We start from the raw sequence: 27,177 nt of genomic DNA, 5'->3' as shown, positions 1-27,177 counted from the left end.
TTCCTTGGCTTTAGGATCCAAAGCATCCACTCCTCGACTCCTTTCTCCTAATCTTTCAGTTCTCAAAATATCAGATCCAAATTGATCTGCTGCTTCTTCCTCAAACTGTTTTGTCAATTACCTGAAGAACTTACATCACATTCTAAAGCCTAATTATTGGTCTTAATTCCAGCAACTAGAAAAATATCAGTAACAGAGTAAGAAAAACTGAATTATCCAGAACAAACTGAGTCTTAATCTAGGCCAAGCAAATGTCAAAATTTAGCTGACACACTAATCAAATTCATATAAAAGACGACAAAAAAAGTTATTTTGAAAAGCTTATGACTCAGGTTTTTGCAATTGTAGCAGAGTTATGAGCATATTTSGTCCCCTGAACCATATTTTAAGTGCAAAATTCGAACATGTACAGAAAAAAAGCACAGAATATATTAGTTTGCTTCTTTATTGACTGTGAACTTAACATGCAAAGTATTTTTTCTTCACACATTTCTGAATTGTGGCCAGTGATTTTAGAATCATTTACTAACATGTAAGCTGAGGAAGACATCCCAACACAAAACAGCACCTGAAATTACCTATTGGGTCAAGATTCATAAAGCTAAACTTAGTTCATACAAAGGGAAGTGATTTTCAACCTTACTAATACCTCAGGTGATTTTTGACATTAACAGTATTAAGTCAGTTATAATTCCAGTCACACTAGAATCTCTACCATGACCAATGAAATTTTCAACTGTAGGAGCATAGATGTAACCAAATTTAGGTGTACTAAAGTTGATGAATTTGGTTTCCATAGCTTATCAACTATAATTCCCTCTGTCCTTATCTGATACCACAGTCCAGAAAATTGTCAATACTTCAATACTGAGAAAGGACAAGACCTTAACATTGCTAAGAAAGGAAGGTGTCAAATGCACACCACTATACAAACTTACCAATACACATACCATTTTAACTCTTCTTGCTATGCTGCAGAAAGTTTAGTTGAAAGGAAACTACAGCAGACAATCTAGAACTAAAGAACGGATGACCATCTTCAGTTCTGCACTTTTTGATGAAGGCAAAACCAGATACACATGGATGTTGACTAAGCCAGCAGTTTACACAGCTGTTTCAGAGTGTACTCAATTCCTTATACCATCCTTCACAGCAGAGCTCTGAAGCCCCATGTGCAGCTGTTTCTACCTTCAAGCAAGTATGTTCAAGATATTAAAAAAATTGTAATGTAAAAGCATATTAAAGACAACTCAAAACTAGTAGACGACKACATGAAACACTGAAGTTCTTACTAATGCTTCACAACTACTAATATATATTTTGCTAGCTCTGACAACCAGATCAGTGTCAGCTACTCACACTACCTACTGCAGATCCATCACTATATAACACTGCTTTTGACACTCTTTTATCAATTGCCAGGCACACACACTGTGACTGAAAACAATCCACACAAAGTAAGCTTGGCCACTCTCTGGGTAAACTCAATCCAGCAGTCTGTATCCATTAATTTATAACACAGCTATGTAAAGCACGTGGAGATATGCTTAAGACTCCGAGGAATGTCACTACTCTTTCCAACTGGATGCTCTAAATTTAAAACAATTTAGTCTTTTTATTGATATTATGATTACTGATTTCAGTTTAAATAACTGCTACTGACAACTTAYCAGAAGTAGTGTCATTTTTTAGCTATTTATACTGCAGTAGCCCTTAGAATTAAAATAACCCCAGGGTCAAAATAACAGTTTATATCACACCAGGCACAAACAAATAATGCAAGGTCATCACCACTATTTTTTACTGACTTATGTTTGACAGGATGGCACAGGAACAGGAAGAATACATGGTAAGAAACACAAGTTTCCATAGACAAGTTCCTAGGGGTACACAGGCAGTTGAGAGTTGCCAACTTAAAAACAACAAAAACCCAAACATATACCTCAACCTTAAGAAATAACAGCCAGCCACCTACACCTAGCAAAAAGTATATAAAGTGTAAAATTTGAGGAAGAATTTGAAAGAAAACATGGAAGTGGCATTAATGTGTAAATCAAGGGCTACATACTGACCAGGAATTGAGCAGTTCMTATAAGTGAAGCAAGTCAACCACTATTCTGGGAATTAACTCATCCATTTCAAAACACTATACTGTTTATAGACACTATATTGTCTATAGTGATAAATAGTGGCTGAGTACAATTCAGTAGTTAATACAAGTTTTGTAAGATTATCTATTCAGTAACAAACTAAAAATCAACATTATATCTATTACTGTATTAAGATGAAAAAAGGGAAAAAATAAGCAAAAGTAATTTGAAAGTCATTCTCTTTCATAAGCAATTTTCCAAGAGACACATACAATGGTGTTGGTCAAATTATTTTTTTAAAGTGGGATTATTTCAAAGTTGGTTTCATTTAATTTTTAATCCATTTTTAATTGCAAAATGACTGCAAGAATTGAATCACATATCAAAGACAGCTAGTATTACCACAACATGAAAGGCCCCTCCTTGCACAGAAAATTGGACTGCAGATATCCTAGAGGTCCCGATACTTCCCTACTTAACATTGAGCGTCRTTATATTGTATTGATAATACTACTTACAAACGGCTTCTATCTGCATAAAACTTTACTATTCACATTACCTAATAACTTTCTCTAATTAAAATAGCAAAATAAACACAATAACCCCAGCTCCAGTCMTTTCAAGACTTGCAATGTCCAGAAAAAGGTATGGCTGGCTGGCACTGTCTCTTCACATTTTACTCTTTTGTTAACAGCACTCCCTTAAAACTAGTTACGAATATTACAGAAACACTTCAYATATCACAGAACTGATTTTCTAACTACCCAGTGTTTCCAAAAGCTTACTGGGGAGGGGGTGGGGATTCAAATTCATAAGGAGGACAGGCCTTTCTGTGTCAAAGCAAGTAATTCCCAAAATAAACTGATAGCTGGTGGCAAGGGAATGAAAGAAAATGAAGCCATGACACAGAAAATAATTTGACTTGATTTCAAACAAACTAAGTGCATCCACTTCCTAATATTTCCAAAATGTTTTACCAAATTTCCATGTTGTAAAAAGTACATTAAAACTTACCAATCTGATTTTATATCCAAGATTAKGTAACAGAAAAAAAGTATTTCACTTGAATAACTGACCAGTGTGTAAAATTAACCACCTGTATATATTTTTGCAGCCTTACAGATGAATTGATCACTTTTACAAAGTGACACTATTCAAGTAACATTCTTTTTTTTCTATCAAAGCACTTCAAATAATTCAGTCCTTCAAGAGACTTTACTGACTTTTTAAAGAAGTATTGCTAGATACATATAAACATGGGCAGTGCATAAGAAAAGTGTTACACTTTTCGCATAGTGAATAATAGTTAATTTCTTTCAATAAATTAACTAAAAAATGCAAATAATTGCTGTCTTGCTAAGTAACGTACTTCATGAGAACTCATATTATCAACATTACCAATTACTAAATGAATAACAGCATGCTGTTAATAATTYCATTTCAACAAAACCTTTTTTAGTTAGAATTAGACTATATCTTCATCTGCCTTAACTTACAAACATTCCTACTGAAGTTCAGTTTCCCCATATGGTCACACAAAAAATACAAGTTTCAGTGCCCTGTACCATGTAATACCTACCAAAAAATGAAAAAGAGCAACTGCCCCTCCAAAAAAAAAAAGACACAGCACACCTTTTAAGCAAGCGTTTATTCACAGGGAGGATTTAAAAAAAAAAAAAAGTAACAACAGCAACCAAAACAAACAAGCAGAAAAAAAACCCCAAGGACCTTTGTTTTGGGGTTTTTTTAACCCCCTTCCTGCCCCCTCAATGATTCTGTGAACCTTGGTAAGCAGACAAGACAAAGACCCTCAGAAGAGAACAAATGTGTCAAGATTCCTTAGTGTTTACTTCAAGAGAAAAGTATTTTTTTTAATGCATACTAAGCCACACTTATCATAAAATAAAGAGCATGACTCTCTACAATCCCCCATTTCTGAGTCTGCTACATCTATATAGGATTCTTTCCATTACCAGCAGGTTTGAATGTTACACCTTCCAGTACTCCTTATAAACAACAAAACTGAAATAACACTAGTCCTTCATACAGTTTCCCCAGAGACAGAGGTTTGTATGCCTCTGTACTTCCCAAAATGAGGAAGCGAAGTCAACAAACCTTGTTTTCCATATTATTTTACRGAACTATCAAATATTGTGCAAGGTCGATTTAAGAATCACAGTATTCTTTTTTTTTAAATGCAATCAAAACACTCTTGTGCACATCTCAAGAGATACCTAAGAGAATGCCTAGTCCTGCATTTCTTATAAGATTTTCTAATACTGTGGAGAAAAAGTCTTTAAGATAACTGATGAGTCTGTTAACTACAGAAGGGGGGCAGAGTTGGTGGAAACCACTAACAAAACCTCAAAAAACACTTTAAAGAGAAAGACCACATATCAAGCCACTGAGCAAAGGAAATACCAGCTATGCTCAGGGAGAACACAACAGAACCGCCTTTCAAGCAGATATTTAGAAAAAAGGTCACTTATTCCCTTGCATTCACCCCATCCTGGCTACCAGCACATGTATACTTTATCTATAATTTAACTCATTAATTGCTGCAATAATGGATATGTTTTTCTTTTCCTTTCTGCAGATCTGGCAGAGGAGAATAAAGTATAACACAAACTATTCAAATAYGCACTGCAAATTTTCAAAACGCACAGTATCTTAATAGTCCTGTCTGGAATTAAAACAGAAGTGTATGATTTCTTTACAAAGAGTCTGCATGAAAAACATTTTTATCAGGGAACTTACATGCAATATTGTATTTTAAATATAAAATCCAACAAACATAGCCCCAAAGAGTCCAAATCTGTAATTCTGAAATCCCTAAGAGGACTCCCCCTTGTTTTAGGAGAGTAAGCATTTCCCTGCCTACATACACATCAACAAATGAAGACTGCACAGAAACACCTCAATGAAACACTGTTTGGTAACGCAGGGTCTGTTCTGAAGGGAACAATAAGGGASCACCACTCCAACAACAAATCACAGCCAAGCTTCATAATGCAGCAGAACAGAAAACTGCATGCAGCCAACACAGAACAGCYCCTCATCTGGCAAAGAGGCAAAGGTGTGCTTCACTTGAGGTTTAGTTTTAGGATTCCACCTGCTGAAAAAAAACTATGCTTCTGCTACACTAACATTATACTACTATTTCTACTTTTAGGAATAGCATCAAACCTTCCCATCTGAGAGATCATTAACTACAAATGAAACTCATTAAACTTCCTTATTTTAATTTGCAGCTTCTTAAATGAGGAGTAGTTTTGCTGGTTTTGGTGTATAGTTACTTTTCTTCACAGTGGCTAGTATGGGGCTATATTTTCGATCTCAGCTGAACACAGCACTGATAGTACAGAGATGTTTTTATTATTGCTCAGCAGCGTTTACACAGAGCCAAGGCCTTTCCTTGTTTTAGTACTTCCACACTGTGAGGAAGTTGGGAGGAGACATAGCTGCAACAGGTGATCCAAAATGACTACAGGGATATAGCAGATCATATGACATCATGCACAGTACATAAAGCTGGGGGGAAGAAGAAGAAGTGGGGAGGACATTAGGAATTTGTGGCATTTGTCTATCCATGTGTTATAGATGATGCTCTCCTGGAGATGGCTGAACACGTGCCTGCCATGGGAAGTGGTAAATTAATTCCTTGTTTTCCTTTGCTTGTGTCTATTGCTTTTGTTTTCCCTATTAAACTATCTATATCTYAATCCTTGAGTTTTCTGGTTTTACCCTTCCCATTCTCTTTCTAGTCTCACTAGTGGAAGAGTGAGGAAGTGGCTGCCTGTGGCTTGGCTGCTGGCTGGTGTTAAACTATGACATTAGTACAGTGGAGAAGGCTATGAATCAGGGAGACAGTGATAAATTATTGCTTTGCAATAATTTGTAAAAAGTGTAAAGTATTGCTTTGGCTGCTTCCTATCTACAGGTATCTCTGCTGTTCTCCACAATTATAAAACAGTAAAACCCATCTACCCTTACCCCAGTTACCAGTTTGTCTCCATTGTTTACACTGTTCATGTAAAGTAAAACATTTTTAAAAAAATCCTCTGCTTGCATTTCTGTGGCCTACATTCTACAWAGAAGTTCAGGGAAACTGAAAGTTCAGATCTGCAAAACAGTAGAGACAAATACAACCAAAGGCTCTAAACTCAGAACCATTGRCCACCTTTCACAGCAGAGGACTCATCTACCACAAACATCTTATAACCTCTTTCTTCAGCACCATCTACTGTGCAACAGTTCCAGACCTACACTTGACCTCATTCACCTCACTGCAGCATCTTGCCTGACACACTCCTAAAATCTTTATGGAAATTTTAATATCTTCGCAGTACTTCTGTAACTGCTTTTCAAGAACCTCCRTATTTTGAATTTCCATAGTCCAAAACATAGTTGTGGGATTCTGCATTTTAGAAGCAGGATTTCGCATGTTTTCACCTACTTTTTTACATTTAGATGCATCAGAACGTACCTGTTTTTTCACGTCAATGTWTTCGGATTTTTCCCCGTAAATCTCAACACTCTGAAACATTTCTATATCTACACTTTCCTGAGGTTTAAAATGTATACTAAGTTCTATTCTGCAATATGAAAATCTAGTGGAAAATCACAACAAATAGTTTGAGTAATTGTGCTCCCCACCCTCACACAGATTCTAAGAAAAAGATCTGAGAAAGGATCTATAGTAAAGGATCTCCCATAACTGCAACTCTACTGAAGTTAAATAGTTCTGCTATTACAAGGAGCACTGCAATTTTAATTGCAACGAATATTTTAAAAAYCTTTCACAGAACAATAGGCTTCTCCCTACATGGCCCTAGGAAGGCACCTCCTTAAAAARACCTCACACACAAGGGCAGCAACGACTTTCACTACTCAGGTGCAGAACATTCAGGTGGTCTGCATCTTCCTGCTCCAAGCACAAGACACACTGTCAGCACGAGAAGTAGAAATTGAAAGTAATACATAAGACTTTTTGAGGGGAAAGGTGACAATGTAGAATTAATCCTTTTGGTTTAATTTTAAAATCAATAGCATTTTTGCAAAGCAAAGTTAAAGAGGTTACCTGCTGCATCTCAGTCACTGTTACAATACTTATGGCTGCCAATTTTCTTCATTCTTCTGCCTTTCCACAGAATGACTTTCATTTTCAGGGTTTATAGTACTTTCTTTCTTTCTTACTTTACCTCACCTCACCACAGCTTATTCACTRACTTCACCACGGCTTATTCACTAATTTCAGAGATCAGAGTTCTTTAAGACACCAAAAAGTAAGCTCCTGTCCTACCAGAGGGGAATCCACACATTAGCAATAGATAATTATTACATACACACATATACTTGTACACAGGACAATCTGAAGGATAAAATGAGTTTTAATGAGCCTAACCATAATCAATCCAACTTCTTTAATTAAGGATCATTTATCTTATCATATACCTTAAGTATCTTTGCTCATGTGACTAGACGCAAGKCACACGGAAACTAAAGGATGCAGGGAAAGGAATTAAGATAATAATTACAGCACATGAAAAATCCTCAGTCATTCAAACAAAGACAAATAATACTAATGAACTAATAAAGTGAAAACAACAACACAACAAAATGAGGGAGAAACACAAAATGAGGGAGGAAAAAGTTGCTGAGTTACATCTTTTTCCCTGTTAAGTATTTAACAGCACTGCTTGGTTCACACCCATTGTATAAAGGGACTGGTCTGAAACTAAATACCAAGTTTTTAGTTGCTTACACACATTATTTAGTTTGCTATTCCAAGAGCATTATTTAGAAAAATGACATTTTTATCCTACCACAAGTCCATGATGATTCATAAGCAACCTCAAACCCTTACAAAGGAAGATTTATTTTGCTCTGCCCACCTCCGTGACAAATCTGTAGTTTAGCTTTCTTTACGCTAAACCCACATATCTGCATGATTTGCTGAAAAAAGGCATATTTAACCAAGCAGCTTTTCTAAAGATTACTCTCACATTTGGTATTTACCAGTAACATACAATAATCTAGACACGGAGGTTATTTTAACAGAAATAACTGGAAGGCACAGTGGACAGCTACAAATGTAACTAGCCTGAAAAAGGCAGTAGAAATATTATGCGACAAAAAGGATTGTTAGCAGATTATTTTTTAATATATAGTTATATATTTAAAAAGCAAAATCTCCTGAAACATAATACTGGCCCAGTGAGATAAAAAATTAACAGTAATTTGCAGTAACTGRTGTGCTATTCAGGCTAATGTCACAACCTAATACAGGTCTGAGATGTAATAAAAAACCTAGATGCCCAATTAATTATTATTATGGGAAAAAAAGGCAGAAATCTTCACTGTGAGAAATGCCAGAGCAATTGTAAACAGGGGTAAAGGAGTGTCCTTTGAAATCTGTGAGCCACTGGAAGTGCTTCTGTTGAGATTACAGTCCCTGCATCTTCATTTTTTTAATCCTAAATATATTTTTGCTTATTAACACAGAAAAAGTTACGAAATTACTCAGTAATTTTTAGAGAGTGAAGAGTAGTGTTTATTCATTTTCCAACGCAGAAAGTAGTTTTTCTCCTTTAAGCTTATTTCTTTACACTAGCCTCACTGGCACAGATCTATTTTAGTACAGCATATTTGACTTACGAAGAAATAGTACGAAAACCAAGAATACATGCTCATGTATTTGAGCATGTTGCTAGACCAACGTACTACACAGAGTATCTCTCTGCAAGTTCATTAGCTTTTAACACATGCATAAATGCGACATTTCATACRACTAATCTTTCAAAAATTAGGGATTTAAGATTAAAATGTATCCATTTAAAACGAAATTTTGTAATCCATAAGAAGAGTACATTAAAAAGTAAAAACATAACTTATAATTTTATATCTTATTTTACAGTTTATGAGAACAGAAAAATATTTTTTGGATGCCAGACTCCTGACAGAAAGAAGCAAATGAGTAACTTTACCTCTATTCACCACAATGAAAGTAAAAAAAAAAAAAAAACTAACTTACCTTTAACACTTTTTCTGTTAACATCAGCTCCTTTTTCAAGTAAATACTGAGCAATTTCTTTGTGGCCTTTGTAACATGAGATCATCAAGCACGTATGCCCGTGACGGTTTGATACTTCCAGGTCTGCTTTGTGTTCCACAAGGTATTTAACTATTTCCAGGTGACCATCAAAACAGGCAGCTCTAAGCGGTGTTGAATTAGTCAGGGTTGTATTGTTGACAGACGCACCATGATCCAACAGACACTGAACAACCTTCAAGTGGCCGGCGGCCGATGCTGCCCACAACGGCGGAGCCCCCTCGATGGTCTCACCATCAAAATTCACTGAGCCACCAACCTCAATCGATGCAGAGCAATGGTCCAACAAGTATTCCACCATGTCGAGGTGACCATARCGGGCTGCCATCAGAAGTGGTGTGGCACCATTGGTTTTCTCTGACATCAGCTGGGCCACCTCTTCCCTTGTTTTGCTTGCCAGTAGCTTGGAAAGGAGCCGCAGCTTGCCATCACGAGCTGCATTGAAGACTGCCGTCTTTAGATCCATTTAGTCTGCACCTCTCTGCTTCCGGATGGATATACACCTGATTTTTTTTTCAGTCAAGAGCTTATTGGAAGGGCTTAGCCCTAAAAGAATGTCCCCAGCTTCTTCTCAGATCAGCTTCTTCCACATAGGACAACATGGAAACTCCAAACAGGGTCCTGACGAAGGGCAGGCTATGCTTATCATAAACCTGCAAAAGGGAGAATTCTCGATGTTTTCACCTCCTACTTCGCAAACAAGTAACCGCATTGTATTTTCCCGCAGCTACACCCAAAAAACTCGCTGCTGTGGCGCGCGGCGCGCCGGCGTCCAGCTGCATTCCTTGGGACTCTCCCGGGCCGCGAGGTGGCCCCTGAGGAAAGCTACGGAGAGGAGGGGGCTGGCACTACCAGCGCGTTATCCATACCAGACATGGCATGATCCTCTTCTCCCTCACACCTCTGCGAGCTGCACCCCCGACTCTTTTCGGGGCGTATCCCAAGCACACAGTCCTCAACTCCCCCCAGAAGACCCGCCGACACGCACCCCCGGGGGAAGCCGGGCGGGGAAGGCGACGGGCGCACTCCGGCGAAGCCCCGGACGGCGGAGAGAGCCCGAGCCAACTCGCCTCACGGCCGGACCCGGCGCGCCCAGAGCCCGCCGRCCCCATCCCCCTCCCTCCTCTCCCTCACGGCACCCAACCTGCCCGCGGCCGCCGTCCTGGTATCCGTCCGAAGAGGCCCGCCAGACGGCGGGTTACCTTCCCGCGGTGCTCCGGGCCGCCTGCCGCCGCTCCCTCACAGGAACGCTGCTGCCGCCAGAGCCCGCGCTCCCTCCATGACAGCCGGGCCCCGCCGCCCAGGGCCGACCCAGCGCAGGGGGCGGTGCCGGCCGCGCCGCAGCCAATCAGAGCCACTCCCCGCGCGGGAGGGGGCGGGACTACGCCGCCGCGCGAGGGCGCCGGGCGGGCTCGGCCGGCCGCTAGGGGGCGCCRGGGAGCAGSAGCGCGGGGGSTCTGAGGGGCGCGATGGTCCTGCGSAGGAACTTTGGACACGCGYGTTATGGACACAAAATGGACTTTGTACGGACACATCTGTACTTTACACCGCCTCTGCTGTGTCCCGTTCTGTGCTCCGCAACACAAGAGAGACAAGGAGCTATGGAACAGGGGCGGCGGAGGCTACAGAGATGATTTGGAGTCAGGAACATCACTCTTACTAGGAGAGACTGCGGGAGCTCAGCCTATTTAGTCCAGACAAAAGACTGAGAAAGGGTCGCATCAGCGCATATGACGATATCGGAGACGGGTGCGAGAGGATGGTGCCCGGCTCTTTGCAGTGGTGCCCAGTGATAGTAGGAAAAGTAATGGCCATAAATTAAAACACAAGAAGTTTCACTGAGCCTGAGGAAGAACGTCTTTACACTGAGGGTGTCAGAGCACTGGACCACGCTGCTCAGGGAGGTCGTGGAGTCTCCTTTGGAGACATTGAAAACCCACCTGGATGCTTTCCTGTGTCACCTGCTGAAGATGACCCTGCTTGGTGGGGGATTTGGATTGGAAGATCCCCAGAGGCCTCTTCCAGTCATATTTTATGATTCTGTGATTCTGTACACATATGCTTAATGAATTTAAAAAATTTGTGTTAAAAGTCCAATTTTTGCAGCACAGAGGATGCTCTGTCCCTGGGTAACATTGGTGTTTGGTGCAAAATTTGCTTTTCTTGATTGAGATTGCRCATGGTTTGCTACAGGCTTAGGATGTGGCACTTGTTTTATTTCTATGACAATAGAAAGGGAAAAAAAAATCCTAAAAGAGCCACCTGAACAAGGGAATGTAAATACTGTCACAACCAAGTATTTTACCTGCAAGCCTTGGAAAGGAGCAACACCACATGCAGAAACAAACTGAGAAGAAGGCCCATGAACATTAAAGGGCACTAATTTGGACATCAATTTGAAATGCAATCTAGTGGCTTCCCCACCGTAAAAAATAAAAAAAAATAAAAAAAAAATAAAAAAGGAAAAAAAATAGAAGGGGAGAGAGAGAAAACAGTTCAATTTGCATTTTTATGTGCAAAAGCAATGTATTACACACTGGGTGGTCCTTTATCCCTTTGTACCCAGTGCTGGCAAGAGATGGTGCATAGGCTGCTGATGGTTTTGTTTTGTCTACAAGACTCAGAAGGAGAAAGATGTGAAAGAAAGAAGAAACTGATGTGAATTCAGAGTAAAAACATCAAAATTTTAAAGGAAGTGGTGGTATTAATTTATGGAGAGGGATTAAAAGATGTAACTGTGAAAATGCTAAATTAAATGTAGGAAGAAAGGAGAACTTTCAAGAAATGTGACTGGAATGAAGGAATTATTTGAAGAGATTTATCAGGCATAGTCAACAGCAATTGGAAACAAAATGAACAGATGAAAGAGTATACTTAGCATCAAAAATAATATCCTGGTAGGGAGGCTCTGTCAGGCTCCCCCAAAAAAATTTGAAAAATAATTTGAAAGTTGTGGGAGCTAATTGATAGTCATGGTGGGCTGTGCAAATCACAGCCCATGTAAAGAAGGTACTATGGGGAGCAGCTCTGTGCTGGAGAGAATAGGGAGATTATAACCTGACCAACCTTCCCCCTTCAGTCACTGAAGTTTACAGAACAGGCAGCAAACAGTGCAGTCAGCACTGATGGGCTTGCAAACTATGGGGCAGTAGGCTTCCGAAATCTCCCTTAGATTCACTAGGTGTAGCCATCTGTGAATCAAGCAGAAAAATTAATTATGAAAGGAAATATTACAGGATTTATGCTTCTCTAAGAGGCCCCCTGCCATCTTTCTCTTTCATATCTCATTGTACATACATCTTGGAGAATCGTTTAATCATATTCTTATATTAAGACAAAAATATGTTCTCATGACAAAAGTAGACTTAAGGAGGTTGGACAATGCAGCTGCCTCCTGACTGCTGTTCTGTGAGTTTCACACTTTCGTACTGTCCTGTGTAGGGAGCACTTGCTTGGCAGTACTTGGCTGTGGGGGCACTGAGAGCCAGCATGGTATGCCCCCAACGTGCACTTCCCTACTGCAGTTATTTTCTGGCTCCCAGAATGAACCTAAGCCCTACTTCCCAGAGGTAAAAGGCAGATATTTTGACCCCGTGTACCAGAAGCACCATGAAAATAAGAGAGAACAATCCATGATTTGAGGTTTTGACTTAAATCRTTCATAGCCAGTCAGTTTGTCATGAGGACACAGTGCCAACAGCAATTTCATTTTTCTTACCTTCCCCTCTCTTTGGCCCCATGCTGGATATAGGAAGAATGGCCCCATGCCCATGGGGAAGAGGGGTGTGGTTGCCAGGATGGGATCTTTGTCGGTCCCACAAACACAACCCATGCCATTGAAAAGAACAAATCAGCCTTGATGCTTTTTCATTTCCCCGCCTCAAAACCGTCTGGTTTTGAAAGCTGTGAATGGAGAATGGTGTTAAGTGAAATAATATGTATTGCGATAACTTAGTTCTCACCTCAGGGTATTCTTGTCCTCACAGCTGTTCACAGTAGACAGCAGAAGGGATTTGTCACATACACAAGGGTCTAAAGTGCAGAGAGACCTCTGGTTTGGTGTGGACCATTTATCCTCTCAGTGTCTGGGTCACAGCACGGTAGCACTGTGTCTCATAGAGCAGTGCTTTACTGTTGTGTTCAAATCCCTCATTCTAGATTGAAGAATTGATATTCATTATGTGYACCAATGGTAATACCATAAGGAAGAAGTCATAGGTCACTAGACGATTCTTGACACTGCTTGGTCTGAATCAGCTAGAAGGTTTCCAGGATTGCCATTGATAATATTTTGGAAGTCAGATTCTGATTTCAGCAAGAGATGTGGTTTTAGAGTGCTGTATTTAGTTTAAATCCTTCACTTCCTTATCCCTAGTGATAAGGATCATTAGGATCACCCAAGGTGCAGAGATTTCTTCCTCCTCAAGGCAGAATACATTCAGCAATATAGCAAAGAAAAATCTAATCCACATTTCAGTTGTTGGCTTTGGCACTAGAAGACATATATAAGACATTGTATAATCCTGCATTAATACAGGGATTTTGTCAGATTTTTTATTGTGCTTTTGTTCATGCAGCAGTTGTTATCCCCAGTATGACTACAYTTCTCTAAGGCCTTGAGATAACTCAGAAAAATCTGTGTCGTGTTTTGCAAGGTGGACAGGCACTGCAGCGGCTCTATCCCGTGTCTGCAGTCTRTGTCTTCCCTAAACTGGCACCTGTTTGCCTACTCAGTCCTGGCTGAGAGTCAGGTCAGGAAGGCAATATAAGATAATAGATCAAGAAGGCTTCCAAAAAGAGAAAGCTGGAGCAAAGGGCGCGCTGAAGAAAGAGATGTCAAAAGCATTTGTGAGCAATTGCCTGTATGTGAGTTGAGGCCAATTTATTCAATAATCTGAAACACATGTTCAAGCATAGCCTGAATCCTAGGTCTTCCCTGACTACTAGGCAACAAGGTGGGAATGGCAAACTCCTGTCGACTGCTGCCAAATTTACCCCTCCCTGGCTGCCCGTGCTAGCCCGTATCTCTGGCAGCCCCAGTGGTGTCACAAATGGTATCACTGATGCTACATGCAATCACTGAAACTTGCTCTTAGCCATGAATATTTATGTATTTTCATATAAAGCAGAAAAGCTTTGTGAGCGAAAACAGAGATATCCATGCTTCAAATGTCTATTGCCAGCGGCTGAAACACCCCCTGTCACWGTAGGAGAACCTTGCATTAACTGGCAATGGATACAAATCTGCAGCCMTGGGCCAGGGCCAGGATGAGGGCTCAAGGAACCTGCCTGGGCCAGAGCATTATCTGCATGTGCTGCATCACAAAACTTCCCTCTCTCCCTCAGGACARCAAGCACATGTGCCTTAGACACACTCTGAGCCTGGGAGATTTGTACACCTGAGGTAGTTGCTTATGTAGTCTTAGTCTCCTAAAACGTGTTTRCTCATGTTATGTGACGTTAGTGATCTAGATATTGAACCTCTGGCCTAAAMCCCCAGCCCTCCATACAGAACTGCACTCTGGACAAGCCAGATGACATAGTTTCTTCCTTTAACTGGAATATCACCCTGTCAGTAAAATTCTGGGAGCTGAATCATTAGTTGTTACTGTAAGCAAACAGACTTGTAAAGGTTGGTGCTAAAATTGTGAGAAATTATGAGATGGCTGAAGATGTGAGCTGCCAGGACCTGGAAAGTTTTGACAGACTTGCTGAACCCCTACGAGCTGTGAGCTTTCCTTGTCCCTTAGCATTTAACTCCCAGCTGACAGCAGAAACTGCCCGCAGTCTGCCTGTGGACACAGACCAGACAGAGAACTCTGGTTTTGGGAGGTGTCTCATTTCTTATGAGGAAATAACTGTACCATTTCTACCCTGGAGTGTAAGGATGAYATTTTGTTTCCAGGAGAGTCAACTGAGCCAGGGTTTTGTCCCAGCTATCCATAGTAATATTTGGCACACAAATTTTTTCTGTACCATGAAAACAGGGAAATAAGAAGATAATGATCACCAGTTTGTTTACAATATGTAAAAAGTTTTATAAATAATACGAATTTTATAAACTTTTTAGTAAACTTTTAAAAATGAACTTTTAAATTATACATTTGTATTGCTGTCTGTACTTATATATTTTCATGTAATAGAAATAATTTATAGATTAACTTCCCTCAAATACACACAGTAGTTTAGTAATGGGAATATGCTACAGGTTACAGGTATTATTCCACATGATACAGGAATTGCTAACGGGCATGAATAAGGCAATTTTACAACTATCCTCATAAAAAGAACTCAGAGGTTTTATATATTCGAATTAACCTACAACTTTCCACATTAATTTGGTATTTGATGTGCAAGCTGCAAAATTTCCTTTCCTCTCTCCATTGTCCTGGTGTTACTTCCATAGGTTGGAAGTCCATTGACAGAGATTGCAATATTCAGAAATTCAAATGTTTAAGTCTTTCAAATCAGTGGCAGTGTGCACCTGCCATTTCAGGTAGTATTTGCCAAGCTTGTGAAAGCTGAATTTCTCTCCAAGAAGACAAAAAAAATTTCTCCCTCTCCTGGCAATCCTTAATATTCATTATAAAAACCTGCACATCTGAATTCATATGTCCAAAGATATTCCTGCTAGCCTGTGCATGTCCATACATTGCTTCTTCAGTGTGGCCTTCTTGTAGAAACTGCCCTAGGCTCCACAGTACATCTTGAGCAGTAAGACTTGTTAATTTACAGAACAGGATTTAAATATAACAAAATCAATTACCACAGTAAAATTCACTACCAAAGTAACATTTGCAAAATACAAGATAGTCTCAGATTCACCTGAACAGTGGTTTAAAACTGACAGTTCTCCAAGACACAGAWTATAAAAGAATAAAAGCATAACAAATAGCTTAAAAGTACAGATTAACTGGCTTAGCTCGCTATACTTTATCAGTGTTATTATTAGGTAAAGCTAGTCATTGTTCATTTCTGCCTCATGCTGGGATTGAACAGAGCTCTGCCATGGTGTGTTCTTCTACCAAAACCATCTTGGGAATGCGCTGTGACTTGGTTTACAGTTGATTGATTTGACTAATACTTAACCTCTGTTAAACTTCAAGTTGTGCCCTTCTGACAACAGAAGCCTCTGGTGTCCCTCAGGCTGTACCCATCCTGGTATTTAACAGAAGCTGAACTTTCAGAACAGACTTCTCACAGTCTCCTTGCTGCCCTATTTTGACAGTACACAAATGATTCCCTTGTTATTTTCATTTCTTATCGCCCAGGGAAAGGAAAAGATGGGCCCAACAGTGTTGATAAACAGAATTTTAGCTATCAAATTCACAAGATTTCCACAGTGGGTGGAATAAAAAATACATTACATCCTCTGCTTTCCAAGTATAGAACAGACATTTCACCTACAATGAAACCTACCAGGCAAGTCATGATACTTGGGAATATGCATACTTAATTCCCAGGCATTTGTACAGACCCCTCTGCTAATTCACTGCAGAGAAAATCTACAGAGCTGATCAGTAAGCGAGCACTCAGTGTTAGCAGAATGTTCTAAAGGCTCCCGGGAGTTCAAAATAGTTGGAAGCAACCATCCATGTGGTCAAGCTACTTTTCCTCAAATAGATGGCAGTAGAAAGGGGGTGCCTGGGGATAATTGGATGAATATTTCATTTGCTATAAGCCCCAGCCAGCGCAATCGGAGAGAGCAAACAAAACAAAGTACGAGTGCTAGGCAACGGTCTGGATTGCGGCACGCCACGCGCTGCAGCTCTCACGGAAGCTGCTGAGTGGCTGGGAGCACAYGGGTAGTATTTCACTCCTTGGCTTCAGATGCAAGTGCCGTAAGCATCCTTACATTTTAGTCATCTGCAGCTGTAACTGTCACTGGAAATCTGCAGAGGCATTGAGCTGTTCAGACTAGCCATGACCTTTTACGCTGCTGTGTATATCCTGAAACCATTCTGTCTGTCAGAAAGAATCCCAGTTCCCAGTGGTTTCTGGCCACGTGGGTGCTTGTGAGAGTATGTGTGTGCACTGTCACATGCTTACATGCTTTGGAAAGTTCTGCTCTCTTTTTTTTTGCCTTCCAACCATTTCCATTAGCAGCTGGTCAGAGTCAGTGTGGCCTTTTAGCAAAGAGTTCTCTGGAGGTAGCTTCCTATTAAGTCATGACTAGGGACTTTTTTGTTAGTCTGTCTCTGCTGACTCTGGCTTGACCCTGAAGAGAGATAGGGCATGGGCTAACAGGGAAACTATTTCCAAAACTGRCTTAATTCTGCATTAGGAGGCAGAGGGTAGGTGTTTTTTAAAAGGCTATTTAAAGCTCAGATACTGAGTTTCTCAGTGTTCTTGTGCAGAGCTGTCTTTGTCTCTCTGGTGATTTTCTGATAAGAAAGACTGATCCAATTTCAGTAGTAGTTGTTCTCTTGGTAGAGCTGCTGTTGGTTCCAGCCATCCCCTTGTCAACCAGCCTTCTCAAGGAAAGTCCACAAGCTCTTAGAACTTGCCTTTAACAATGAGTGTCACATTTCTGAGTTAGTCTATAGCAGACACCTATGTAACCAATCCCTTCCTTATCTAGGCTGCCTGTTCCACTGCTGCAGGGTGTAAGCATCTACTCCATTTTCTTCTGCAAACTGGATTACTGATACACACTTTACTRGGGCTACTTGCAAGCATGCTTCAGAAGATTCAGTTAGAGCAGAGTGGACATGTTTGCTTGGCTTTTAATGCTAACTGTGGTGAGCTTACTAAAGCTATCCTCCACAGATCGCCTTATTTTATTTAAAAATTATAAACCTCTTGGACACTTGCCACTAATACCTTGGGTACCCAGGTATTGTCCTTGATACCTTTGGTACCCCTGAACTTTGGCTATCAGCCAAGGAGTGCTGGCAGACCATCCCCAGCACTGAAATCTGAGGAGAAGCTGCCTTATCTCAGCTTTGGRTTGTGCTTTTTTCGCTCCCATTTAGTAATTATACCAAATGAGACTAATGGTTTCTGTGATGGAAGAGCTGCTGCCTTTACCTTGCCCTTTCTCTAATGGATAAATACAGTGTGGGGTGAGGTGGCAGCCGCAAGACTTCACATTTTCCACAGGTCAAGTTTATTGAGAAATATGTAAAATGAAGGGCAGAAATTTTGCAATAGGATTCTAAGAGGAAAAAATATCCCAGAAAATGGCTTATTTCAGTTATTACATCTTAGCACTTTTGCAGAAGTCTTTATWGGCCTTCAGGCAGAACAAAGAAAATTTTAAAATCACAATTCTTCAGCTGCTGAGAAAGCCGAATAAACCATTAGGCATATGGAGTGTGTTAGCTCTGCTTTTCATTGTACAATGCTTTCTATCACAAGACTTTGTAAATGAAATATATGTAGCCTTGTGTGACATAAGGGTTATTGTCTTCATTTAACAATTGAACATAGCAAAGCACAGGGACATCTCTGAACACCTAATCTCCTTTGGGGAGATGGGGGCTGGGACTGATGCCAGAGAGCATTTTTCCAGTGTATTGCCTTGCTGTCCCAGCCCTTAGCCTCACCACAACCTTTCCTCATCTGTTTGGATACTTCAGATTTCCAACCATTAATAAAGCACCAGCTTCAACCACTGCTGTTGAACCAGGTGACCATCACGCCTTCCTTGTGTCACCAGGCCAGGATCCTTTCACTCAGCACCCCCAAGGTCTCTCCCCAACTCCGATCCACTTTTCACTCCACCCAGGATGAAGTATAAAAAGGGGACAGGTGTTATCAAGGTAATATTTAGAACCTCCAGAAGAAGCAGACAGTGCAGATTCTGCTGGTTGCAGCATACTATGAGATACAGAAAGGAGTCTCCCTTGCAAATGCAATAGTCATGGCAACAGTTCTTCAGCTTTTCCTGCAGAGCAGTAATTCAGCTTTAGACGTAATTCCATCTATTTGGTGTGTAATCAAAACTCTGGAACTCTTTTTCTTTTACCATTCCAAACACAGGGGAGGGTTGCTCAGCTTGCTTTTCCAGCACTAGCATCAACAACTGTGAGAGCAGGATCATATCGCAGCTGGGTGACATGCACATTTCTTAGCCTTTTCTCATAGAAGGATACAAATTGCCACCCTTTTCCAGAGTATCCCTGTGTACCTTTTTGAGTGCTGCATTCTGCTGCAGTGCTCAGGAAACTTCACGTGTAGCATGAAGGCAGCTGCCTGGGAGAGGTACAGCAGAGCTGCAGTCTRCAATGAGTGCAGCCTCAGACAAGTAACAGGAGCTTCATTTGGCTGGAGTTGCAGCAATAGTCAGCCAGCAGGCCAGCATACTAAGAATCCTGGTGAGCATGTCAGGAGGATGGGCAGTGGTCAGTGGTGACAAGGAACACATCTCTGCCTTGAAATGAGACAGTTAATTTTTATTTGTAAGCACCTAGTGTACAAGATAGCTGCCTGTGTGGTTCATGAAGGCACTATGCAGCTGTATGAGCAGACAATAATAGTTGTAGGAGCACTATTTTCTGGACTAGCTATTGAAAGAGAATAACATTAAAGTGTAAATGACCTGAGGACTTTAACTGTCAAGCATTGCCAGTTGCTTGACATTAATTGCTGAGACCTACACCATAGGATACCACCTGCAAGTATTGGCTTCTCACCAGCAAAGTAACTGGTACCTCCTGGAATCACACAGAAGGAATAATTTTATAGATGTGGARGAAATAACTAGCAATAACAACCCAACAGCTCAGGAGCTCAAGAACAGGAGTGTCTGGGCTGATGAGATTTGGTTCAAGCCTGTTTTCCCTTTTGTAAACATTCATCTGTGTAAGATCTCAGGACAGGCCTCATCGACCCCTGTTTCTTTTAGACATCTTCCCATTCTCTTTTCCTTCTGTTTTCTCCTCTCTGCACTATCCTCCTATTGGTGTAATTTATAGACTGTATGCTACAGACATGTTGTCTTACATTTTCCATTTTAAATATCGCAGGAAAAAACACACTTGCTCTGTGGGGAAAAATAAAAAAGGTTATAAATACTGCAGACAGCACTTCAATGAATCAGCACTGGCAGAGGAGCTCCAGAAGCTTCCCACAGCTGAAACTCTCCACCCTTGCTCACAGTGCTTGTRGCTCTCTTCAAGGAGCTTGGGTGGCTCTGGCCACCACACTGTGGCAAAGGGAGCAGAGAGAAACAGAGGAGAGCAGAGGCCCAGCTGCTCTGCTTATGGTGACCTTGCACTTCTGCAGACAGTGCCTGTTGTTGATCAGCATCGCTCACAGCACGGGGGATGCTGGGGGTGATTAACTGAGAAACCCTGTTACTCTGCTCTGGTCTTTCTGCCATCCCAGGCATCAAGACTGGCTGCACTGAGGGCATTTTGCAAGGGCTGCAGACATCCAGCAATCCCTTGACTCCACAAAGTTGCTTTACTGCAGCCCAAGGGCACAGCCTGCATGTGGATGTGTCTGTAAATGATTATTGGCATAAATTTAGAGCATTCAGAGCACAAAACATTGTATCAAAAATCACACCACATGCAAGCACTATCACAGCTATCACACCAGCTGACTCCTACAAGCATGGTACTGAACAGCATGAGCTACATCATAGATGCTGATCCAGACACTAAAGCCCCTTTTGCTGCCTTTTCTCTTCAGCAAGGAACTAATTGYTCCTTAGAGCTAACTCTCTTTGAATTTGGAATAGCCAGTTTTCAGTATTCAGAAAATAATAAGTGAACATATTTAATTTAATTTCTACCAGAAAAAGCAAGTTTGCAGTGCTATTATAGTAATTACATTCCACATCACCAATACAAAACTATAGTGATACCTATGCAAGTTAGCTTACTGACTCGGTGCTAGTAGTTCTATCAGTACAGGAAGAGAAAAGATCTGTCTTAAATCTGTTCAAATATGCTTGAGAACTAGAATATATGAGATGCAAAAAAAAGATAATYCAAACTGATGCTGCTTCAGTTGCTCGCCTTTTCCAGTCTCAGATCAAAACACTTGTGTTGCAGACAAACTCAGTCTCTCTCACTGTTCTCTGCAACAWAATTGCCTAGTATTTTCCCTTAAAGAATGTGCCAAACAAAGTTTAGTCAGAATGATCCTGGAAAATGTTTCTTGATATAACAAAGCACATCAGCAAATGTTTTCTTTATAGAAAAAACATTCAAATGTAACAAAACTAAAATATCTTTGAAAGACCTATTTCTCAAAGCAGCAGTGTATTTCATAGAATGTCAGTTATAGTGCATTGATTTAATTTTGATGACAAGTTTCTCTTTTATTAATATTTTTCAGCATCAGCTACAAGATGTGAAAAGCTGTACATTGTTAATGGAAAACAATACATGCTTGCCAGAGCTCACAAGATAAAGCCAAAGATAGCTAAGGTTTCAATTTGGCAGCACCTTGTGCCTCTAAGTAGACCAGTGACAGGCATGCCTTCATATATGGCATGCATTCAGCACTAATTAACATGCCTTGACATAGAACTTTACCAGTAGTTTTGTCAAGTAAAGAGTTTCCCTTCCTTCTTAAAAGAATAGCAAGGAATATCACTTCTGCTTTATTCTAAACATGGTCTGCTTTCACCGTTTTCCACCATAACAAGTGCTATAGTTTCTGTTTCATCCTTTTCTCCCTCTCTATCTGTCACTGTTGCCTGTATGTAGAGTCATGGAAAATTTTCTCCCCTTGTTTTGCAAGGTCAGGGCTATCCTCTTACAGTGCATTAACAGCCTGCAAAACAAAAATGTTTCTGGGTAAGCAGGTTGCTTAATGGCTTCAGAAGAGCTGTAATTTATATGGTTAAAAGCATTGACAAGGGAGGTGAAAGACTGGAACACATACCAGGATTAATTCAGAAAATTTTGTTAATAGGATAATAGTCCACATTAAGCCATTCTCCTAATATTACCTGTTTTCTAAGACAGGTTCACTGCAAAGATTATTCCAGAGTTAACACAAAATTTATTCTGCAGCAGATTCTAAATGTTAATGGCTCCATCTGTATCACTGTCAGCATGCAGAATCACAGACTTAGAGCAAATAGCCATAGTCTCCTTACTGCTGCAAATTTCTGAAATGCAGCTCCCTAATTTCAGCAGAGACACCCCATAGTTTGTTAAATGGATTGGAGTCTCCCAGACTCAGGCCAGTAGCCTTCTGCTGCTCTCTGCTGAGAGTGGTTTATCTGGCATTGGTACTGCCCACTACAAAAAGGACACACACACAATCCCACTCTTCTCTGCACTGGGGCAGCCTCACCTTGCATATTGCATGCAGTTTTGGTCTCTGCAATGTAAGACATTGAGCTGTTGGAGAGTGTCCAAAGGAGGGCACCAAAGGTGGTGAAGGGTGAGGGGAAGCCGTGTGAGGAGGGGCTGAGGGCACTCGGTCTGTTCAGCCTGGAGGAGACTGAGCGGAGACCTCACTGCAGGGACAAGCTCCTGTGAGGGGAAGAGGAGGGACTGGCACTGATCCCTTCTCTGTGGTGACAGTGACAGAACCCGAGGGAATGGCCTGAAGTTGTGTCAGAGGACATTTATGTTTGATATCAGAAAAAGGTTCATCACCCGGAAGGTGGTTGGGCACCAGAATCCAGGGAAGTGGTCACAGCACCACCTGACAGAGTTCAAGAGGTGCTGGACAACACTCTCAGGAACATGAGGTGACTCTTGGGGATGGTGCTGGTCAGAGCCAGGAGTTGGATTTGATGATCCTTGTGTGTCCCTCCCAACTCAGCCTATTCTGTGATTCTGGGGTAGAAATGTTTTCATGGTAACTAAATTCTGCTTTCTCCATTTATATAAAAAAAAAAAAAAAAGGAAAAAAAGAGAAAAAAATAAACAAAGGGGAAAAAAAGAAGTCAGAGAAAGAAAAAGCCAGAAGAACTACTACTGGGACACTGAGGAAACAAGAGTTCTTGGCTTTTTTTAAACAACAGACTTGTTTGACTGAATGAAGCTATTACTTGTGCCAATGAGAGGAAGCAGAAATACTGAACGAAAAACTGTTATTTATTTCCCAGRCTGTTTTGCTGGTAAACTCACTKTTGAGCACTCTCCAGCCTGCAACAGGCACAAGCACTTACCACAAAGACTATCAGCCACTACCAGTAGGAAAATCCATCCAGGGAGGTAGAGCTCTTCATGTGGTTCCTATTCTGCAAAGGGAGGTACTGTGCTGAAGATGTTGGTATAGAGATGACAGGGTGTAATCTCTTCCATCCCCTGTGCAAACTGTGCTCTCACTCAAATGAAATCAGTGATGCTCAGAGGGAGGGTTGGTTCAGCTGCTGATAACATTGTGAAGCCAATGCACAGCTCAGAGGGGGGTGATACAAGGTACAGCACCTGAAGAAACCAAATGGTCAGCCTTTCAATATTTCATTCCTGTTTATTTCTTTAACCATTGTTTGCACAGCTCAGGCTGAATTTACAGGAGTTTCTTCTCCCTTTCTGCAAAGATGTTGGAGAAGCTGGGGTTTTTAATTCTGCTAAGGCTGCTTGCAAACCTGAGCAAACCCCACAGGGAAGAGTGGAGCAAGAGGGGTCCTGCCACTTTCAGCAGCTGCCAAACCAATTTAACTGTAGCATGAAAGTGCAGCTCACACCCTCCAGGGAATTCAGACAACTGAATTGGCCTTTAAATAAATCTGGACTCCTGTGCTTTTGCACAAGTTACAGAGGACAACTGAGGCAGAACCAGGTCTTGGATAATATGAGTGGTGGTACCTACAAAGAGAAGRGTGTTTGCCTGCCATATCCCCACCACTCCTATTCCCTATCCTTCCCCTCCTCCCCTGTAATCTCTCTCCCCTTAAAATGAAGATTGGTGCACAATATCCTGGCTGAGGAGAAAGCATTTGCAGGGTCCCTAGTGGGATCACTGTGTTTCCCCCTCACCAGCCAGAGAAGTTTCTGACAGAAGAGCTTCTGTGTCTGGAGCTGTCTGAATACCTTTCCTGTGGGCTTGATGCTCTCTCAACACCACCTGCTCAGAGAAGCCTGCCAAGGTTTTCCACAACTAGGTCTTGGTCTGACCCAAGGCTTTTCTTTTTTTGTATACAAGGTTAAGCAGGCATTAATGTGTTCAGTTCTAAGTATAGAACAGGTGGCAGGATTCATCTACCGCTTTGTGTTTTCCCACAGTTTTAGCCTTGTGCTAGAATTATGTGTTCCAGTCCTTAAATATTAGCTTAATTTTATCAGTAGAGCTTTAGGTGTTTTCCAATTAGAGGGTAAAGAGCCAGCATCCATGTTTGACCTTAGAAGAGCATAACCTCAGAGAGAAACAGCAGCTTGTCTTGCAGTAMCACAAAGCCCTCACGGACCTTCTCTCTCTACCTCAGTTTTACATCAGGCCATGACATTATTCTCATTAAGTGAAAATCTGCTATGAATGTTGTGGTTTAATGTAATCTCAAAAATACAGTCAGTAGAACTAACTGCCTTCAGAGGCAGGGGTCAAAGCACTACAGGTTCTTTTGGATAAAAATAAATAACTATATTGAAACCAGTCAGGTTACTTGTTTTTTTCTAAAGCTGATTCAGCCTGGATCTATTCAATAAATATTGTAATAAACATGTCTTTAAGACTATGTGGTGATCCTATTGTGTAGTACTACACATGAAATTGCCTCTGCATCTTACAAGAATGATAGATTTGACAGAAGTGCAGCCCACTGAAGATCAGAATATGTGTTAGGTGTAATGAAGGTCTCAGTAGGAAGCTGGCAGAATTAATGATGTTCATCATTATGTATAATATGATATATTACATGTGGAAACAAACATGTAGTGTAGCTGTACACTTTGTAGCACACATTTAGTCCTCCGCAAAGCCATAAAAAGGCAGGTATGGGATTCACGCCTTGTRCACAGCATTCCCAGGGCAGTGCATGTTGTTTGTCTAGCCATGGTCCCCATGACACAGGATTGCAAATGTTTCACAGAAGTTTAGGCTTATTTCTTTTGTTTGAAAGGAAACAGAAAGAAAATAGTGCAGTTCAGAGGTTTGTTTTCGCAGTAAGAAAAAGCTAACAGCAGGTTAAGTGCAATGGGCAGTAATTATAGTAAAGCACAGATCTCCCGTCCGATGATTCCTTAGATTATATTCCTATGTGACCTAATGTAGGGCCAGGAGCGCAGTTTCTGTGCTGGTTTGCTGCCCTCTCTTGGCAACATAGTCAGTCTCCAGGAGAGAAAACGGAAGCTTCCATCAAGAAGAGCAATGTATCAAAGCGCACTTATTCAGAGAAACGAAAGAAAGAGCTTTGTACCAAAGAAAAATAAAACATTTGCATCTTTTTTCACATTGGAAAAATAATTAATTGCTTCTAAGAAGTCAGATTTCCTCTTCTCTAAGGTTCATTGACTCAGTGTGGGGGAGGAGAACTGATCTGGATGATGAGCTTGTAACAAACATCCTTTTCTATACATTATTTTGAGCACCTATCAGCTACCTTACCCTTCTTCCTCCATAAAAGCAAATTTCTAATGAATAGTGATTTTTCCTCTTCAGTCCCTAGCATAATAGTTGAGCAGATTTCCAAGACCTCAATTGCCTTCTATAAATATTTCCATCTGCAATACACATATATGTATCATTTGTTATCATTGTCAGAAAGGCTAAGAGAAACTGGATCCTGTGAATAGCAGTAACCATTTATACCAAATATAAATCATGATTTTCATAACAAGTCTTCTTCCAGCCCTAGTTTCAAGAACAGAAATTCATGTCCTTCAGGGTCCTGTTTGCAGATAAATAAAATGCAAGTCAAGTAACAGTTTATTATCAACTCTGTGTGTGTTCATGTATCTTGCTATGACCCGATGTGTTCACAGGCCATATACTCACGTCACCATGCTCTAGGAGGCTGCAAACAAGCAGCTATTTAACTACTCAGTGAGGAATACTTTTCCACATGCAAATCTTCCATGACTGTGATGTTCAATATCTCACCTATGCATAAGAAAATATRCATTACATTTTCAGATAATGGAAGTTCTCCCATGGAGGAAATATTCCTCATATTCTTGCTGGAGAGTAGAGGTTTCAACCTGAAGAATCTTTCTGCCAACAAGAACATGTTGACACATATCCTTGACCAAAGAGCACCAGCAGTATCCTCCAGTCAGCTGCCTTCCCCCAGGTTCCTTGAGCATCCAGACACCATCATTTGCAATAACACTGCCAAAGAGGCAATAACACTTGTAGATCCTGTAGGCTTCATTCCRATATGTATCATATTTTACACTGAACATTTCTGAAAAAATGAAGAGGATGAGGAATTAATGGTACATAACTTTTGAGGTATCTCGAAAGGATGTTTGAAAGTTTCCATTATGAAAGCCATTCTGTAGCTTCATAGTATGAGAAACATATCCGTAGAATATTTTAAAGCAATAAAGATAAGATAAAAATAAGAAKAAAACCAAGGAATTTTCTAATTTTCCATATTTGAAGGATGTTTTTCTTTTTTCAGCTTGTAATTGGGAAAATGTGAGAACTGACTCTTCCCTCAAGAGATAACCAAGATCCATCTGGACTTAATCCTTTACAGAATGCTGGAGGATTACCCTCTTGAATAGGTGGCTGGACCAGGAGAGCCACTGTGGTCCCTTCCAACCTGACCCATTCTGTAAGATACATAGGAGAATGTAGCCCTGCCTCTCCTCGCACCTGCTTTCAGATGCACGTGCCTTAATTCCCTCTGGTTTTAATTCCTGGTTTACTTTGGGATATGTTTTTATATTCATTTGCTGTTGGCTTTCACTCACTAGAGCTTTCATAGTTTGGGACTCGCATCCTATGTTCACGTTTTTCTGACTCAGAGAAAGGGACACCTGGGCACATGCTGGGGAGCGGGCCATCTCAGTCATGGCAGTCACAGCACCTCTGAGGAAGGAAAGCAGCAAAAGACTCAGGTTTCAATTTGGGGGTTGGGGAATTTTCTGTTTCCCTTCCCTTCCCTTCCCT

General features: G+C 40.8%; 1 protein-coding gene across 1 annotated transcript in view; it reads right to left on the bottom strand.

The window, feature by feature from the left end:
* The window catches only part of FEM1C (fem-1 homolog C), a 37,668-nt gene extending 27,955 nt beyond the window's left edge, over positions 1-9,713 (bottom strand). The window contains exon 1 of the mRNA XM_057367773.1: positions 9,124-9,713. Coding sequence (XP_057223756.1) covers positions 9,124-9,667 — 544 coding nt within the window. The 5' untranslated portion in view covers positions 9,668-9,713. The remainder of the gene's footprint in view (positions 1-9,123) is intronic.
* Positions 9,714-27,177: the final 17,464 nt, after the last annotated feature.

Source organism: Malurus melanocephalus, unplaced genomic scaffold, assembly GCF_030028575.1.
Source record: "Malurus melanocephalus ecotype Western Australia unplaced genomic scaffold, MMel_1.1 scaffold_84, whole genome shotgun sequence".
Classification (NCBI taxonomy): Eukaryota; Metazoa; Chordata; class Aves; order Passeriformes; family Maluridae; genus Malurus; species Malurus melanocephalus.
This window is presented reverse-complemented; position numbering and strand designations above follow the sequence as displayed.